Source organism: Microtus ochrogaster, linkage group LG7_11 (assembly GCF_000317375.1).
Source record: "Microtus ochrogaster isolate Prairie Vole_2 linkage group LG7_11, MicOch1.0, whole genome shotgun sequence".
Lineage (NCBI taxonomy): Eukaryota > Metazoa > Chordata > Mammalia > Rodentia > Cricetidae > Microtus > Microtus ochrogaster.
The window spans coordinates 15004015-15024507 of NC_022032.1; the positions used below are offsets into that span (position 1 = coordinate 15004015).

At 38.8% G+C, this 20493-nt stretch overlaps 2 protein-coding genes across 4 annotated transcripts in view; one reads left to right on the forward strand and one right to left on the reverse strand.

The window, feature by feature from the left end:
• Cnot7 (CCR4-NOT transcription complex subunit 7) overlaps positions 1-14347 on the reverse strand; it is a 19094-nt gene extending 4747 nt beyond the window's left edge. Inside the window, exons 1-5 of one of the 2 annotated variants that reach the window (XM_005362540.2) lie at positions 14161-14347; positions 12598-12808; positions 10590-10783; positions 3681-3842; positions 1837-1981 (exon numbers count right to left, since the gene is read on the reverse strand). In XM_005362540.2, the coding sequence (XP_005362597.1) occupies positions 1837-1981; positions 3681-3842; positions 10590-10783; positions 12598-12714 (618 nt within the window). In that variant the 5' untranslated portion in view covers positions 12715-12808; positions 14161-14347. Of the gene's footprint in view, positions 1-1836; positions 1982-3680; positions 3843-10589; positions 10784-12597; positions 12809-13753; positions 14031-14160 lie in introns of those variants that run through there. The other variant, XM_005362541.2, reaches the window with a different exon arrangement.
• A 64-nt stretch (positions 14348-14411) lies between these two features.
• Vps37a (VPS37A, ESCRT-I subunit) overlaps positions 14412-20493 on the forward strand; it is a 38399-nt gene continuing 32317 nt past the window's right edge. The window contains exon 1 of one of the 2 annotated variants that reach the window (XM_013352014.2): positions 14412-14843. In XM_013352014.2, the coding sequence (XP_013207468.1) occupies positions 14719-14843 (125 nt within the window). In that variant the 5' untranslated portion in view covers positions 14412-14718. The remainder of the gene's footprint in view (positions 14844-20493) is intronic. The other variant, XM_005362545.2, reaches the window with a different exon arrangement.

Consider the following 20493-nt stretch of genomic DNA (forward strand, 5'->3'; position numbering starts at 1 on the left):
ACACAATTCCAGAGCCAGATCAAAACACCGAAGCCTTGATTCTCAACATGCCATCCATTTGTGTAAGTAGTTAGACATTCTGCTGGAAGTTCACTTATGAGAAGGCTCCTCTGATTACATAGAATACAGCCATGAGACAGTCTTTTTAAAAACTTTTCCTAGTTATATGCCACCATACCTACATCAGAGGCAAATCACCTGTGTTAGTTCTATAGTTCTCAGTTCATTTGTTGAAATCAAAGCCTCCACATTCAATTCCTCTGTTCCTGCTAAGGAAAAGCCCTTAAAGTCCTCACTGTCTTCTAAAACCCTAACTGTACTTTTCTGAAGCCTAGTTAAGCGAAAACTCGATCAACCTTGGTTTTACTGAAGAAAGGGACAATACCGACTATAACACAACCATAGTACCTAAATTTGTTTCCTAGGTTATAACTTAAAAATTACATCAAAACCCAGCTACTAAAACCCCACTCACTGTATTGCCAGGGATCTGTGCCAACGCAGGTGAATTTGCTCTTAAGTCGAAGAAATGCTTTTCTTTAGCCAGGAAATGTTTGTTTTAATAACTTAATGTTCAAAGGTTAAAAAAATAAATGGTTACATGTTCAGTAGTATCAGGATAGGCTGCTGCTTAGGTAGAACCTACCCATTTACTAGAGTACTTACACCAAACCAGTTCTAGCTATCTAATTAAATAATAAAGACATCACACCTCAACAGCAAAGAACAATGTCTGTAATCAAGACAATCTGAAGGAAAACTCATTAACACACTACTGGCTGTCTCTACCTGCCTCTCTCTGACACTGTGTGCTGGGACAGGAGCACTTCTCTAACGGGAGCCATTACTCTGCTACTCCTCACTCTTTTCTTTCAGTTCATCATTCTCAATCTGGTGGCAATAACAAAAATATGACCTTTAGCTTGACCTTTGTTAAAAATTTATTCTGAGGCTGGAGTTGGTCCAGCAGCTAAGAGCACTTAACTGCTGTTGTGGAAGACCCAGGTTCAGTTCCCAGCACCACCTGGGTAATTCACAATTGTCCATAACTCCAGTTCCAGAGGGTCTGACACCCTCGTCTCGCTACTCCTAAGCTCTAGCTATTCACTTACACAGGAACAGATACATAAATTCTAAAAGGAAAAAAAAACAACCTTATTCTGGGCTGGAAAGATGGCTCAGCAGTTAAGAGCCTTTGTTGTTTTGACAGAGGACCCAGGTTCAGTTCCCAGCACTCAGATGGTGGTTTCAACCATCCATAACTACAATTCTAAGGGATCAAATGCTCTCTTCAGACTTCCTCAGGAAGCAGGCACACACACACAGACACATATGCAGGCAAAATACATATACATAAGATAAATAAGTCTAAAACAAAACAAAAAAAACAAACAAACAAAAAACAAACCCAAACCAATACCTACCCTACCAACATAAATACAACTTTGAAAAGGGAGTATCTATACATTATTAATTCTGTTAAGAACAACAGGATCAGAAAATTAAACTGCATTTAACACAACTTTGAAAGTATGGCTTAACACATTAGGCCTAAGGCATTATGATAGTTTACTTGAGCTAACTCACTGGTTCCCGACCTTTCTAATGCTGTGACCTGTAATACAGTCCCTCATGTTATGGTGATCCCCAACTATAAAATATTTTCATTGGTACGACACAACTGTAATTTTGCTACTGTTAGGAATTCTAATGTAAATTTCTGTGTTTTCTGATGTTCTTAGGTGACCCCTGTGAAAGGGCTGTTTGACCCCACGACGTACAGGGAAACACTGCTAACTAAAGTGTTGTTCCAGATAAAGTCACCACAAGCCTTACTTTGAGATTTTTGCAGCTCTTCATGAGGTACTTCACATCATAAATGACAGGAAAAAATAATCGAAGGATCTCAAAGAAATCAAGTTCTTCTTCAGGCAAGTTAGAGTTGGTCAGGATTTTGATTAAATAGCCAAAGTCATAACCACTAATAAAAAGATTGAAAGAATACAAAAAAATAATTCCATCAATAACAATGAAAGAAATTTGTTTTTCAGATGCTATAGGCAAAAGGAATAGAAACAAAAATGTGCACATAGGAACAAAAGAAACATTTATAACTGCAATGCAGAATTGCTGTAAACAGATGTATTATATGAACTAAAAGAATTAGTTATTTTTTATCTTTACAAGTAAGAACATAGAGAAAAGCTGGTATATGAGAATTCTTTCTTTCAGTACTTACAACTTAGAGCTCACTATATAATACCACATCAAAGTTTACTTCAGGAATCATCCAACACTACAATCATTCCACGTGGAAAATTCTTATTGAAAAAAAAAATCGTGTGAAGGCTATCAAGAATAAGAGCACTAAGACCTGAGTACACTGCTGAGATTTTATTTTGTTTTTTTGTTGTTGTTTTATTTTTGTTTGGTTTTTGGTTTTGTTTAAAATTGAGGAAGGGTCTGATTGTGCAGCTCTGACTGGCCTAGAACTTAATATATAGATCAGACTGCCTTTAATTCAGAGATCCTCCTGCCTCTTCCTCCCGAGTGCTGGAGTTAAAGACGTGTGTCACTATGTCCAGCAACACAGTACATATTTTTAAAACCTAAGAACACTGACAGACTAACTAAAGAACAACACCCTGTACCATCACTTTTGTTTGTTCTCAGAAATGACAAATCAGCTGATTTGCAAAGGAAAATGTTTTGTCACAACTAAAAGTAAATTAACTTTTATAAAAGTGAATTAACTTCCTTGTAGAACCCTTCCTTAACTATCCAGTTTTATTTTTATAATAATAAAGAATTAAAAGTCATTCACAGAAAGAATATATAAAATACTAGATACTTTAAATAGTTTGTAATTGGCTGGGTGTTGGTGGTGCACATCTTTAATCTCAGCACTTAGAGGCAAAGGCAGGAGATCTCTGTGAGTTTGAGGTCAGCCTGGTCTACAGGATGAATTCCAGGACAGGCTTCAAAGGTACAGAGAAACCCTGTCTTGAAAGCCTCCAACCCCCCCCCCCACACACACACACACACACAAAAGGTTGTAAATGACCATTGAGAAAAATCTGCAAGACATTTTCCCCCTTAAGGATAGCCTTCCCGGCCACATCATCTAAAAAAAGAAAAGATTAAAAATCGCCTCATATCCATTCTTGGCATTCTCTGTTGATTAGTTATCTTTATAGCATGCATTACTATGTAACAAACCACATTAGAAATAAGGTTTAAAAAAGAGTGTTGATTTACCTTCAGCAGAAAGGAAACCACAAAGGGAAGAAAATTCTAGTCTGTTTTGCTAAGTTTTATAATCTTAGCCCAGTGGCTAACCTGATGTTAAAGTACTACTATGCTTTTTTAAAAAAACAAATGCTTTCTATAGCATAAAAACTAAGAGTTAAAAATAGTTAAGAACCATGGGTGAAACAAATCCTCAAAGGTTTGTTCTAGCTTACACTCTTTCCAATAAGCAACATTACCTCTCCCAGGCTGAAACAAAGCTTGTTAAGAGGTAAAGCAGGCAACACTACTCTCAAGTGAGGTATACGGCAGCCTCTCATGGTAGTTAATTCTTTCTAGAACTAAGCATAGAATTTCTGATATAGCCAAGCAAGTATAAGGTAGAGATAGGATGGAAGCATATTGCAATCTTTTTTAAAATTTATTTTTACCTATGAAATGATAACCATTTGACCCCTTCACAAAGAACTACTCCTGAAGTCATAAGCAGCTCTGCAAAGTATTGGGTCTCAATTCCTTCCTCCTCGTGTTTTTTAAACTGGATACCAGATGTTGTTAGTAGCTCTATAGAGTCCTGAGCATACATGTCCTCCCTGGCAGGAGAAAGAGAAAAACAATGTTCAAGACTACCATTACTTTAAGCAGCTAAACAGCTGTTCTCCAACTTACACCTTCAACTATAGTGCAGAAACAAAACAGGACGAGTGGCTTGTGTCCAACTGAGAGTTTCATAACTCTCAAGAAAAACAAAAAAAGTAAATAATCATACATAACAGTCCAATGGTAAGCTTTTAACCCTTATCATCAACTCAATTTCAATAGCTTCTACATATTATAGAAATTTCACCCATTTTAGTGCTGCCAGATGGAACTGTAGCCACAGCTACAAGGGGCTATGCACACCTCTCATGCTCTCAGCAGGACCGGGAAGGAGACACTAAGAAGTAAACATCTTAGTGGCTGAGTTAAACTACATCCCAAAGGAGATGCCTCCTCTCACAAATGAGGAGCCTTTCAGTGACTCTAGTAAGCAGTGAACCGTTCAGAATTACGGACTCAGTTATGACAGCAGTTTCTTCCTCCAGCAACCACATACCTATATTAGAGGTGAACACAATCTAGACTACTTCTAAAACCAAGCCAAAAACCTACCTATAAGCCAGTCCTTCAAATTTTTACTTAAATCAGAAAAAAGGTACCTCTAATTCCCAAGCACAAATATGTTAAGTATCCAAAACATGTATTAGAACCAAGGATTTATGAAAAAGTATTTTTGTGGATTTACCATTAATTTTATATACTTCTTTAACTTAACACTGGTTTCCTTTTTTTTAAAATTGTTTTTCTTGAGCTATACATTTTTCTCTGCTCTCCTCCCTTCCTTCCCTCTCCCGTTCTACCCTCTTACTTGAGCCCATGCTCCCAATTTACTTAGGAGATTTTGCTTTTTCTCCTATTAGCGAAAGAAAACTTCTATAAAAGACTTTACAAAACCAAAATAAATGTTTGACTTTTTGATTAAAAGTATTTTTGTAGTTTACTGTCTGGAAACTAATTTCTCACACAACATTAAAAATCACTTTTAGTTCCTAGACTGTCAGGAAGTAAATAACGAAGTTAAGAACTGAATCATTTAAAACAGAGAGGAGCCACATCATCACATTACATCATCATTTCTTCTGCAAAACCCTTTAGGAAAAATAAAATAAATACAATGCAGACTTTTTTCCATTTAAGTAATCAATACTTTGTTAGACTACAACTATGTCCCTTCCATGAGACTCTCACCACCAGGTCCTTGGGTCCACATGAAGCATGTTTGTACATGTGCAGCCAACCAAGAGTACAGCAGATTGTTCTCCAGGCTCACATCTCTCTTAGTCACATGCTCAACTTATTTTATTATGCAAATAATATACGAATGGTCAGTGAATTTTGTGGTATTTAAGTCACCATTTCCCAAACTTGTCTAATAATAACAATCACCAGAGGGACTTACCAAAATATGGACTGCAGCACCCAGATGAGGGACCTGGAGGAGTACCTCAGGTATTTTATAATAAAGGAAGATTGGCAAACAAGACATAGGCACTACAGTCCCTTTCTCTGTCTCTTTTGCAGAGTGTGCATAGCTTGGTCTAAGCTTTGCAGAAACGAGTCTTTTATAATAAAGTTTGGTACAGATCTCATGCTTTATGATACCCAACTCATAACCGTATGGGTAAGGTTAATCTCTAGACAGGAGGAAGGAAATTTTCCATAGTAAGCTAAATGAGTCACACTTCCAAATCAATTCACTGTCCTTTTCTGATGATACTAAGTTGAAAAGTTCTGCATTCTTCCCCCTTTACTCTTAAATACTCTAGCAATAAAGAGAAAAAATACTAAAACTACCTTAAAAAGTAACTATAACAATGTTTAGTCAAAATGTAAGAATTTCTGCTGGTGTTGGATACTGCCTATTGGATCTATTGTTCAGAATTATGAATAGTATTAAAGATTAATCAACTACTGATGTTTAAAATAGCAAAATATCTAGTTATGACTGAACATAAGTAAAAACCATGTAAAAATTTGCACAGATTTCCCAGAGTTAGAAGTATATAGCTATCTTACATTAATATCCTAAAGATCTGCTATCCTACTAACTCAACTATGTAAAAGTATCAAATTTACTACTTTTATAACATGAACAAACCCTATTATAAAAACTCACATTTCTAAACATGTGATCTCATTAACATTAAACTACTTCTGGATCACCTCTCAGATAAGCACCACAGGGCTGACACAGTACCTTATTTAAATGTCACTTACTTCCATACACAGACATTCTTTCCTTTATAAGTCAAAATTGTTTTCATAAAAATAGAAAACTCCAATATAAAATAATTTATCATCATGTTAAAATACAAATAAGCGGAAAAGTCATAAGATGGTTAGCCACCTTTAGTTTTTAATAAACTCAAATAAATTAGTAACACAAAAATAACCCTAAAACTACAAAGGCTATGAATGACAAAAAGAAAATTCCCACAAGTCAAATTAGCAAGTTATTCAAAAATACAATAATATTTACTATTTGATGAATGAAGCAGGGTAGGACTTTCAACTTGCAAGTGACCACAACTTCCAAAAAACAGTAGCAAGCCCACCTGCCTGTTTCTCAATATGTGCATATGTTCCTAGTTAAAACTTAACATACCTTAATTATTCATTCTGTGAATGAATAAATGAAGTTTAGCAATGTTTTTACTTTTGGATTTAGATCTCTACTTCCAATAAAATAACCACAAAGTTTGCTAAAGATATACAGATACTCCATGATTGATGTTATGTCCTGATAAACTCATTAGGACTTAGAGAAACACAGTAACGAAAGGTGGAAGCATTATTAAACCACCTAAGAAACCAAGCATGGCCACTTGGCAACAGAGTATAATGCAAAATACCATTGCTTATAAACAAGAGAGCGGCTGACTGGAAGATGGTGCTTGGCACTGTTACTCAGCACTTTGCAAGAGTATCCATTGCTGCCCAAGAAAAAGGTTAAAATTCTAAATTTAAATGTCTCATTTAAATTGAATACATACTACTTCTGTACCATAATAAAGTCAAAAATGGGTAAGTTAAACCATCTTAAGTCAGGAACTATCGAGTATCTCACTAAAGAAGAACCTGAAATACAGTCTAATCATCCAACCATAGCAAATTGTTAGATATACTACAGTACGTTAAGAAAAGGTCAAATAAATGACTACTGAGAACTCTGAATAGTAATATCACATACAAATGACCTTAATATATACCCAAACTATAGTAAAATAGTTACAAACCAATTAGAAGGAAGTGTTGGGAAACTGCTAATAGTTGTTTCAATGTTTCAAACACTAGCCTGTTTCAAAAAGCATGTTATTTTTTTCTAAACAAACCAAAAAATATCAGTAAATAGCCTTTATAAGTCAGTCTCACCTTGTTATAGTTAGGTTTTCTTTCTTTTCGTCAAAAACAAATATACTTTAAAGTTAAGAGCCAGCCCTTACCAAATGGGAAGAAAAGCCAGATGGTGGTGACACATGCCTTTAATCCCAGCACTCAGGCAGGCGGAGCTCTCATTTTGATGCCAGCCTGGTCTACAGCGTGAATCTTAGGACAGCCAAGGTTACACAGAGAAACCCTATCTCAAAAACAACCAAACCAAACAAAAAAAACCCCACCCACCCCTCATACTGGTAAATCCACACTGGGCAGACGTGCTTACCTCACCAATCACCTTTCACACCCAAAGAGATAATGATACAGCGAGAAAATATGACTAAATCAAAACCAACAGTTTTTAGGCTATAATTGCAGTCGTGGCAACAACTTCAGTTCACTCCATAACACTAAAGCTTAGCTCTAATTTAGGATGGCAGAACAGCCACTGTGCTCCTTAACTAAGGCGGTGACACACTGTACTGTTAGAAAAGCATCAAGCATTGTAAAAAGGAAGCAAACCACCATAGCTTAAACAGTAGTAAAGATATACTTGTTTTCAAGTCCACACCAAAATAAGCATAGTAACTACAGTGATAAAAATACCAACATGTCTAAAGCAAGTCATTTTTACATAATGATTATTTGTTCCTAAATGTTTGTTACATAATACTGATTTAGATATTACGAATCACACTGCAAAGATTCAGAGAATGCAAACATATAACTAAAACTTGAAATGAGTGCAAGTATTTCTTATATGTATGTTACTCTGAAAGCATCTACTCAAATCTACTAAAAGTATATATTAACGTGACACACTGTAACCATAAATATCTTCCCATATCCTAAATCTTCATATTTACACCTGATAACTAATAATACTCCCTTGATATTAATGGTAAAACCTGAAGAACATTGGCAAACCTAGAGCCAATGTGGAAATGAAAGACAAGAACAATCACAAGCACAGACAACAGGCAGAGAGAAGGGGAGTCATGATGTAACTTTGAGCAATGGTCCTCATTGTTCTGTAGAGCCTCGCACACGAACACATGCCTTCTAGGCTTTCAACAAGGTCAATTTCACCATTCTTCAACATGTTCAAGATGCTATCCTGACATTTTCCACATTAGGCAGTACTTCTTTGCAATGGCTTTTGCTCTGCTTAATATTTTTCACTTAGTCTTCTTAAATTTTTTAAACTTCATTTTTCATTCATTCATTCATTCATTCATTCATTCATTCATTTATTTATTGTGTGTGTGTGTGTGTGTCTATCCATGTCCATCATGGACACACGTGAGGGTTAGAGCACAACTGTAGTCAGTCAGTTCTCTCCTACCATGTGAGCTTTGAGCATCATCCTTAGAAAGCATGGCAGCAGACACCAATGCACTGAGCGTTCCCACAAGCCTTTATACTCTTTCCTTTACCATTTCCCATGACATTATAATTAGTATAAAGAGCAGCAAAACTTGGCAGTGAAACTAGTTTCCTCTGAATAAGGAAAAACACTGCTCAGAGACTAAATGGAAAGCCATTGCTACAAAAATTACTACCTAGCAAAAACTACCAACTTCACCATCCGACACTTTGATATATTAGCTATTTGTCACAAACTAAGTATCTTATATAAAGAAACAAAAACAAAAAAAAACAAGCAAAAAACAAGACAAAACAAAATAACGCTGATGATTAGTTTGGGGGAAAAAGGAATCTTGAAGAAACAAAATGGCAAAAAACTAATGAAGAAAGTCTTCATTTGAGAAAAGGATGAAGTCAATTTTCACTTTGTTCCAGTCTGCAGTACTGAAGAAGTGTTGTAAAGTTACAGTGGTGATGAGTACACCTTTAGCTAGTACAGGTTCTAGAGAGACTACTGTACAGATATTAAGTATTTAATATCTGTAATACTGTACAGATGTTAAATTACTATCAGTATTATTTATAGTTAACACAGTGCATTCTAAAGATACACAGCTACACCCCTAAAACAATCAGTCCTGCTATTCATTAGTCTTACATGTTAAACTATACATCTTCAACAAAGATGAGAATCAGAAGTCTTACAATGGCACTAGCATTAATTTTGCTATTGTTTTTGTTGCTGTTTTTCAAATGAGATGCTTGATCATATTGTACAGATACATGCTACCAAACATAAAAGCACTAAAATATTGCTATATAGTGCAGAGTATACTGTATATTTTATTACCTTACCTTAACAGAAATAATATACCCCTTCCCCTACTGGGAACTTACAGCTTGCAGTTCAGAAGTCACCTGGGCTCCACAATAGTTATGAATATGTCCCAACACAAAACTGTAAATTTTGTTAAAAATTTGTGATTTTCATTGTTAAAAACTCCACTGCATGGATCTTGAGCATGAACTTTGCAAATTCAGAAACAAAAATTCAAAAACATTGTGTCATAATGTCAAAAGGAGGGATTCAACTTCACATAGCCCCTCCTTTATCAAGACTACAGTATATAATGTACAACTATTTAAATGAAGAAAATGGAATTTAGACCCAAGATTTGAGTTAGACATCAGATTCTTGTATATCAAAGGTTCAAGCATACTATTAATTATATTTCTTGTATGTAGATGAAGAGGTTTTGTGGGTTATCTGGGAATAGTCATAAAAGCACACAGCTCTGAAAAGAAAATATACCTAACTTTCCAATAAACAACTTATTGCATGATATAAGTACCTACTTAAGATGCAAAGGATGAGTGTAATAAAAAAATACCATTGCAGGACAATCTTAACAAATCTAAAGTGGATTGTAGCTGAATGGTACCGGCTTGCTTAGTCAGCAAAAGTGCCTCCCCAATTATATGAATTTCAGTGTGAGTGTGGTGACACACGCCTTTAATCCCAGCACTTGGAAGACAGAAGCAGATGGATCTCTAGGAGGCTGAGGCCAGAACTGTCTACATAGAAAAGTTCTAGGCCAGTCTGGGTTATGTAGTGAGACCCTGTCTCAAAGGAGCAACACAACAACAAAATGCAATAGTAAAATCAATATCCTTTAGGACCCCAGGTTTAATCTGCAGCACCTACATAACCATGAACAACAGAAAACAAAAATAAAGTTTTACAACTTTCCAGAAAAGCAGCAGTTATATTTTAAAAATAACAACTCTATAATTAAACAGTCTTTGAAATTAGAAGTCTTTATTATCTCAGTTCTTTTTGCCTAATAAGAAGCCCAAGTTTTTGGAATTTTTGGAATTTAATAAATTTCCAGAGAAACTATAGCAAATTAACGTAAAATTTCACTACATTTAAATTCAATTTCTAAAATTAAGCTAGAAACAAAAAGGGTGGGGTTATATATTTACTTCCCACTTACGTCAAATTAAATTTAAAATTAAACTGCCAAGTTGAAGTTCCTGGAGGGTATTCTCCTTGCTCATTCATAAATGTCAGTCCTAGCTGAATTATCTTTAACAAGTCTACATTACATCGCAATAGTTGGTATTGATAGTCAGCATTGCTCCTGAATTCTCCAATGGGCCTTGCAACAACACCTGGAAACTCGGTGTCCTGTAAAATAATTTTAAGATGCATTATTTACTAAATGGTTATAAATAGAATTCATATTCTCAGGATAATTTTTCATGTAAGTCAGAGAATTCTATTACAAAGATATTTAATAAAATAATGATATAAAACAATAATTGAGTATGTTCACACTCAATTATTAGGTATTCTTCAAAAATGAAGAGTATTACTTTTTAGATCCCCAAATTCTATAAACTTAACTACTTTCTCTCAGCTTAAATTTGTCAATAAATTACTACCATGGACAGATAACTCACAATAAACTCAAGCTAATATTTGATTCATTTCCAAAGAGAAGAAAATTCACAGAAAGCATGTTAAGATTCCCACTTTCTTTAGTAGGCTTCTGTACTGCAGCCATTGCTTATCATCTGAGAAATAAATGACAACTAGGAATCTCTACTGCCTATAAAATATTCCCCCCACCCAAATATAAAGTTTCAGCTATAATTATGGATAAGTACACCTGTATGTATTACATGGAGTGTCTATGCACAGATATTTCTCTTTTAAGCAAGCATCCTGTTCATTCTCAGAGAAGCACTTTTTTTTTAAATTTGTGATACTAAGAAAATTATGTTTTAGTTTAGCATGAGAATTCAAATTAAGGCTAGTTAAAAACAAAAATGAAACAGTAAGTCAATATGAATTTAGTACAACCAACAGCCAATTATTAGATTCTGTAATGATTGTACTAGACTTGAGGGGGGTTGTGGATAGATGTGTAAGACACTAAAGAACTTCTTTCTACAGCTAATAATCAAGGGGACCTAGAAAATAAAAAATGAGCTGTAACAAATACACACAGTGCAGTAGCAAAGCAGAAAAATAGCTGTACCATCTAGGCAGACTGAATACCACATATAAGATCCGAGCTTTCTGACAACCTAGGATGTTTTTGCAGCTTTAACAATGCTTTCCTAAGAGATCTGAATGGGTTTTTGTTTGTTTGAAAAAGATACCTAGGAACTCACTGGCTTCTGAAACTTTATCTGATACTAGTAGCAGGGCCTTGGACTGGTCAGAACTAGCTGACAATCTTAGTGAGGATCTAGACTTCTCCTGTTAATGCAATCAGTTTCACAAAATGTAAACATCAGTTAAGTACAAAGACCAAAAACAAAAAAAAAAAGATGCAATTTCTCAATCTAGCTAATGCCCTCTGCAGTCTTGTATCACCCTTGTCTTCTCAGTGGCTGAGAACCCCAGGAAGACCAGCTTCCTGAGAATATCCAATCCATGGTATAGCCTGTCTCCGGTAAGCCCTTAAAACCACCTGACACAGCCCAAATCCTAAAGTACCTCTACCACTTTTATTACAATGCCCATGACTCCTAATCCCTTGTTGATTAATGCTAGCAGTAACAAACTCAACCTGTCAAATACAGGTTTATTTCTGATGGCTTTTGCTGGAGAAACTAGGCATTTTTTTTTAACGATTAAATTAATCCCTTGATATCAATGAAAAGCGTTTAAATCAAGATTTTTAAAATTCCACTTCAGGGCCTGGAGAGACAGCTCACTTGGTAAAGTGCTCTGCATGTGAGCAAGAGGACTGGATATCAATCCCTAGAATCTATGTTCTTAAAAGTGCATAGTCCATGTGCTTGTAATTTAAGTGCTTGGAAAGAGGAGGCAGGTGAATCCCCGGGGCTTCCTGGCCAGGCAACCTTGCTTAATCAGCAAGACCCAGGGCAGTGAAAGAACAAGTCACACTCATACACACTCACAGGCTGACACAAAATTCCCACTCTGACCTCACCAAAGGCATTTTAAAGGTTTAGTCGTGTCCATACCATGGCAACATAATTATATTTTCGGATAACTTGACGAATTTTCTTCATCTCTTCATCCAGGTTACAAGCCCAAACTTCACAAATTCTTTGGCTATGATCTACAGTTGCTGCCGGCATAGTGACAGCACAAGGAGCCTAGATGCCAAGCATCAAACGTTACACTTGATTGAAGATGTGTTTCATAAAAATATTCTACCCTTTACTTGTGCACCTGTTGAAATAAAAACCACCTTTATCATAAATGTGAATCGCAAGACAGGGCTGGTATAAACTTAAGGCTGCTTATTTCAAGTTCAAGATTCGTAACAAAATCAAGTTTGAGAGAGTTACTTTCCTGAAAGTACACAGCCAGCTAACAAAGAACCACAACATCCATTTTCCAGTTGAATACAAGTTTCATTAATTAAAATCTGCTCCCAGTTCAATTAACTCCACACAAAACTATGATCCGTTTTATGATTTACAAAACAAACTGAAATTACAAGAGGAAAAAAAAATCTCTGTAACAAAAGCAGTACTTGCTTTTAGTCTTAACAAAACATTTAATCAAGTCTTACTTGATTAAAAAAACTCTGCATTATTGGTGTTGGAATTCATTCAAATCAAATCAGAGGAAACAAAAAAACTAAAAGTTCTGAGAACGCATCACATCAGGCAATCTCAGAAATCAGTGTTCATAGGACGGGAGGGAGAAAGAAGATAGTAAAGTATGGACATCTAAAATTTTCGAATTTGAAAAAAAAAAAAAACCGACCATTTTTTCCCCTGGTTACCAAAGAGGGACCTCAGGTTTCTGGTCCATAGACACAAGATTCACGTTACACAATGATGAAGTAATAGAGACACACTGAAGATTTGACTCTTGGGCGAGAAAATACCAAATGATAGAAGGAAGAAAGAAACAAAAGAACACAAACAAACAAACAAAAACCGAATAAAAGAGGATGATGGCCTTGCGTCCTCAACTCGTGTTTCGGAAGCTGGAGTAATCTCAGAAACCCAAGGTGCTACTGGGCACGCCTTCTTTCTTCCCCTGCACCCACCGGCGCACGCACACACCACGGAAACACTGCAATTTAACCCTGCCTTCCTCCTCCCCTCTCCCGACTGCGGGTCTCGGGGGCCCTGCAGTGGCACCCCAGGCCTTCTCATTTACTGAGGTCGCATGTCCTCCGTGGGCTCCCGGCGCGACGTGAAGAAAGCACAGCCGCGTTCATGTCACTGATAACCTTCTTCGCTGGCAGACAGCCAGAGGGAAGGTGCCGAGAGCATTGACTAGAGCCAGATTGCCTCGCCACCGCTGCGAGGGCGAGCTAGATCCCCTTTCCCAAGTAGGCCACCGCCCTCCACTCTCAATTTCCTCCCCCACAACGGAGTCCCAGGTACAAAGCGGTGGCGTCATCACCGCGCGCCGCACTCCTGACAGGCCCCCCGGCCCGTTACCCCCTTCCCAGGCGGCCAGCTCCGGGGCCGCCACAGCCCCGCTTCAGCGGGCGCCATCGCTCGCCCTCTCAGCTTCCTACATCCCCCCCCAGGCTCGCCCGGGACCCCCGCCGGATCTACTTGTGTCTCTGAGCTCGCGCTCCTCCTCTTCCTCCTCGCCATAGAGATAGCACCCGGCGGCGGCGGCAGCGGTGGTGGCGGGACCGACGGCGGCAGCGGGCGCCCCATAGACACCTCTCGCCCTGGAAAGGGGAAAGGGGAGCTGCAGCTGCGCTGCCCAGCGCGCCGCCGTCGCACCTCGCACGTCCCTGCGAGGGCGCGGCATGATGACGCAGGCCCCGAGGGGGCGGGGCGCTCGGGAGGGCGGGGCGGGCAGGTGACGGACTGACGCCTGGCCGCAGAGCTCCGGGCCGGCGGCGGGTTTCGCTCACACCGGCCGGTTTGGTGTGGGACGCGAGCGGACCGGGGACCCGTGGTCTAGGCGAGTCGTCTTTTCCCAGCCTCCCGCCGTGGAAGCTCGTCCCGCTGGGGGACCAGGGTCTCTGCGAGTTCGGCGTCGGGGAGAAGGCGCGGCTCCCCTCAGCGTGCCGGCCGTGCTCGGTCGCTCCGGAAAGGCTAGGCTGAGCGAGGAGGAACAGGCCCCAAGCTTCGAGGGCTTCGGGCCGGGACCCGAGGAGGATGAGCTGGCTCTTTCCCCTGGCTAAGAGCGCGTCATCCTCCGCTGCCGGGTCCCCCGCCGGCCTCACGAGTCTCCAGCAGCAGAAGCAGCGGCTGATCGAGTCGCTCCGGAACTCCCACTCCAGGTGACTTGGTGGCTTTGACCAGGGCTGGAGGGCGGGCTGCCAGCAGACACCCGTGCCGATCCGCAGGCCGCTCCGGCAGCTGCCTCCTGTTGATAGTCCTTCCTGTGGGCTGGTTTCCCGAATGTGCCTCTCGTGCTCCCCCCCCCCCCCCCGCGCAGTTTGTCTCCTGACTTGCTCATCTCCACGGACACAATGAAATCATCTCTCCTAGTCTGTATTTCCTATCTCTAGCTCTCACGCTAATATTTCCTTGGATTCACCTAATTGAATTGTTAACATGCTAACACCTGACTAGAGACAGTTGGGAAGGCTGATCCCCAAGTTTCAAAGTGAAAAATTAAACTGTTGCAACACAGTGTTTGGATCAGTTAACTCTGTCCGGATGATAATCCTTTTGAGTCTGTAATTAAAGTTCAGCCTGTTCCAATAACTTTTGTCCTGCAACTGTTACAGAGTCTGCTCCCCTCTCACTTTCTTGACTTGGGCCCCACATTTAGGAGTTGACATACATTATCTGGATCATCCGTTGTCTTTTGAGTTTGCTTATCTTATTGTCGTCAAACTAGAAATACAGGAATTCAGGTTATCTTGACCTTTTTTTTTTCTCCTGTAAAATCGTTTGCTGCAGCCTTTTCTGTTTACGTATGTCCGTGGCCGCTTAGGGTTTTCAGGTATCAGAATTACTTTATAACATAGGAGTTTTACAATTAATTAACAGGGCCACAGCCTATTTTATGTATAAAGGCCAACGTGGTTAAACTCTAACCTTTTAAAACAACCTTGTCACATAATGCACATTATAATATGAAATATGATTTTAATGTGTTGTATAATATATAGATACACATCCATGAGATAGTAACAATGAGTTTGAACACACCATCAGGGGCTATTTTTCTGTTATCCATCAATTTTTTTCTCAAGCAAGTAAACTATCATCCTTAAACTTGCTCTGTAGGCCAGGTTGACTTTGAACTCAGAGATCTGCTTGCCTTGGCTTCCCAAGTGATGGCATTAAAGCTGTGTGCCACCATGCTGCGCCTGTCTTCTTGTTCTCACGTCTACCTTTGTGTAGCACTCCTTACCCTGTTACAAGGACAGAACTCCTCTCGAAAGAGTATTTTTCTAAGGAAGGAGTGGCCTTTCCAGGCAGCAAGTTTCTTTTCTCATCCTGGAGGAAAAGGGATTCTTGTTTCTGTGGCTGGAGGAATCTGATGGGACAAGAGATAACAGGAGAATTTGCCCCTGGAAGTCTTCAAGTCTTCCTTAGTTCAAGGTTCTCAGCGTGCCCAACTGCTATACTTAGGGTAATGATTTCTAAACCCCAGCACAAGTCAGTCTTTCTCTAAATGCTTTATTTTTTCTAACCTTCGAGAGCCACACTTTCAAGATATTATAAAATAAGCTAAGTTTTAAGAAACACAACAAAGTTTTTCCCCTTCGACTGTCACCTTGGAAACCTGCAGAATGTCAGTATTACTACTGCAAAAATACTGGTGGAGCCATTTGTTAACCTTTCTTTTCTCCTCATAAGGCTGCTAATATTTTGTTCTTGGAGCTGAGATGGAGCTTTTGAGTCACGAGTCTCTTACTGATAAGACTAGTACATGAGGAAAGTGATCTGAAGTTTGTACTTTGGTCCTAAATAGAAGTAATAAAACAGTAATTGTTCATTGAAGGACATCTGGAGTTAGTTTAAGAGGATCAGTCAGTATCCTTAATAGATGCAGAAATTATTTTGTGTGCTAATATTTGAACTAGAAATTTTTAACATGTAACATTATCTGTATCTTTTAAGTTCTTGAGATTTTATTTAGTTGAAATATTTCAAACTTACAAATTAGATATAATTCTAAATATTTAGGAATCTTTTAAACACTTTATCAAATTCTTAGCTATCCCAAAAGGTTAGGTGAATTTTATGACTATTTTCTTTTACCTCGTTCCCGCAGAAACAAGTGGGAAGCTGTCATACAAGATTAACAGTATTTAACCAAAGCACAATGAATATTATGAAAATGAAAAGTGGAAGTCATTTTGACTGGACTCAAAAACTAATCTTCTAAAAAATAATAATCACACTAATCAATTTACCACTAAAACTCATGAATTAATATGTAGAAGAACTAATTCTAAATTCCTTGAAGTTTACTTCAGAAGACACTGTTGATTTCCTGTTCGGATCCCATTTCCTCTGACTTCTTCAAAGAACACCTGTTTTTGTTTTTTTCTTCTGTTTATAATCTGTAGGACACAGACTTAGTGGAGTGCTTTCAACCCAGGAGATGTAAATAATCAGTGATGATGGCCTCACCTCACCCTCACCTCACACCGTCTTGTCTGTCAGGAAAAGGAGGACTCCTTTTTCCATCTTTTCTTCTTTTTGTGGGGGGTGGGGCGGGCTTGAACTCACAGGAGCCGTCCTCTGCTTCCACAGTGCTGGGTTAAGGCACATATTACCATGCCAGATACAAGCAGGACTCCTGACTTCAACCTGATGATCAGAAGTTGGAGGGAAAGTTCAGGTTTTCTCAATAATACAAAGAGCTTTTGGGAAGAAAAACAAATGGGGGGAAAGCGCTTCTTTAGATATGATTGTGTTCATCTGGGTTATGATTGAAGGCTGGCAGTGTGGTAAAATAGTTCACTGCTAAATTAATGAACTCTGGAGTTAATGTCATTTCATCTATGGCATGTAGTGTTAGTGCTTAAGTCTTAAGCTTTAAGATAAATAGCCCCTCACTGGTGAAATGACTTTCACCCTGTTTTTCAGTAACTTGTGTTTATGATAATCCTCGCTAACCAGGCTAATCCTTAGTCTCCAGAGGGGAAGCTGTTTCGTAGACTGTTTCTGTGCTGCGCTCACAGTCAGGAAACAAAGTTAGATGGATAATGGTGATGGAGTGCTGTTTTGTTTGTATATTCAACAAGAGTCTTAAGTTGGTTGTAATGGCATACATCAGAATTGTGTTTCTTTTGTATTGTTGTACAGCTACTAGACTTCCAAGAAAGAATCTCTGAGCCAAGAAGGTAGGAGGTACAGATGGGTCACTAATGGCCCATACAAGCTTGGCTGGCCTGTCATCTTTATATGCCTTATGTCCACAGAACTGAAAGAATTGACTGCCTGATCTCTTTCTGCTCTACTCAGTCAAGAAAGTCAGTTGATTCCTCAAGCCCCTCAATGCAATGACATTCAATGTGTGTGTGTGTGTGTGTGTGTGTGTGTGTGTGTGTGTGTGTATATATATATATAGAGAGAGAGAGAGAGAGAGAGAGAGCTCTTCATTTTTCTGTTACCCTCCCTGCCTCTCCCCTCCCCCCTTCCCCCTTCAACCATCCGCCAACCCTCCCCAAGGTCCCCATGCTCCCAATTGACTCAGGAGATCTTGTCTTTTTGTAAGTTCTACTTCCCATGTAGATTAGATCTATGTAAATCTCGATTAGTGTCCTCATTGTTGTCTAAGTTCTCTGGGATTGTGGTTTGTAGGCTGGCTTTCTTTGCTTTATGTTTAAAAACCACCTATGACGTGATAATTGTCTTTCTGTGTCTGGGTTACCTCACTCAAAATAAATATTTTCTAGCTCCATCCATTTTCCTGCAAAATTCAAGCTGTCATTATTTTCTGCTGTATAATATTCCATTGTGTAAATGGACCACATTTTTCTTATCCATTCTTCAGTCGAGGGTCATTCAGGTTGTTTCCACGTTCTGGCTTTGACAAACAAAGCAGCTGTGAACATAGTTCAGCACATGTCCTTGTGGCACGATTGAACAACCTTTGGATATATACCCAAAAGTGGTATTACTGGGTCTTGAGGAAGGTTGTTTCCTAATTTTCTGAGAAAATTCTGACATCCAAAGGGGTTGTACTAGCTTGCATTCCCACCAGCAATGCAGAAGTGTTCCCTTTTCCCACACAATCTCTCCAGCATAAGTTGTCATCAATGTTTTTGATCTTGGCCATTCTTACAGGTGTAAGATGGAATCTCAGAGTTGTTTTTGATTAGCATTTCTCTGATGACTAAGGTTGTTAACCATTTCCTTAAGTGTCTTTCAGCCATTTTAGATTCCTCTGTTGAGAGTTCTCTGTTTAGGTCTGTACTCCATTTTTTTTTAATTGGATTATGTGATCTTTTGGGGTCCATTTTCTTTTAGTTCTTTGTATATTTTGGAGATTAGACCTATGTCTGATGTGGGGTTAGTGAAGATCTTTTCCCATTCTGTAGGCTGTCATTTTGTCTTGTTGACCATGTCTTTTGCTTTACAAAAGCTTTTTAGTTTCAGGAGATCCCATTTATTAGTTGTTTCTCTCAGTGTCTGTGCTGCTAGGGTTATATTTAGGAACTGTTCTCCTGTGCCAATGGGTTCAAGTGTACTTCCCACTTTCTTTTCTATAAGGTTCAGTGTGGCTGACTTTATGTTGAGGTCTTTGATCCATTTGGACTTGAGTTTTGTGCATGATGATAGATATGGGTCTATTTCCATTCTTCTACATGTTGATATCCAGTTATGCCAGCACCACTTGTTAAATATGCTTTCTTTTTTCCTTTTGATATTTTTTGCTTCTTTATCAAAGATCGGGTGTTTGAAGATGTATGGATTGATACCCGTTTCATTGGTCCTGTCTGTTCTTATGCCAATACCAGGCTGTTTTCAGTACTGTAGCTCTGTAGTAGAGTTTGAAGTCAGGGATTGTGATGCCTCCAGAAGTTCTTTTATTGTACAGGGTTGTTTTGGCTATCCTGGATTTTTTTGCTTTTCCATATGAAGTTGAGTACCGTTGTTTCAAGTTCTTTTTCCTTTTTTTTTTTTTTTTTGGTTTTTCGAGACAGGGTTTCTCTGTAGCTTTGGAGCCTGTCCTGGAACTCCCTTTGTAGACCAGGCTGGCCTCGAACTCACAAGTGCTGGGATTAAAGGTGTGCGCCACCACCGCCCGGCTCAAGTTCTTTGAAGAATTTTGCTGGGCATTGCATTGAATCTGTAGATTGCTTTGCAATGACATTCTTAAAGGCAGAAAACAAAGTGCACATGAGCATTGTAGACCTGTGGGGGAAGCACAGAGGAATAGAAGCTTGGTAATGAAACTGTCTTGGATTCCGGTTCTGGTCCTAACACATGCTAGCTGCACAGTGTCTTGATAAAACATTCAGTTCCTCCAATTTCTCATTTTCTGCCTGTAAAGCTAAGAATTATGATTCTTTTGTGAAATCTGATGAGGAGGTCCTGGAGAGATTCAGGAGACAGAAGCCAGAGCCTTGATCATGTGAGGCAGTGCTCTACCACTGAGTAGCTCTCTGTTATACAGGATTTTTGATATTTGAATAGTAGAGACGTTAACTGGCTCATAAGTAGGCATATAACAAATTACACTCCTGTTTGTGGTCTTCTAGAATCAGTATATCTAAAACCATTGCTTCTTAATCTATAGCAGTGGTTCTCAACCTTGTGCAACTCCTTAATGCAGTTCTTCATGTGTGGTGATCCCCCAACCATAAAATTATTTTCATTGCTACTTCATAACTGGAAGTTTGCTACTGTGATGACTTGTATTTTGGGAAGTAGAGGTTAGCCAAAGGGGTCATGACTACAGGTTGATGACTGCTGATCTAAATGCTTCTGTCTGACTTATTGTTTATGCATCTTTCA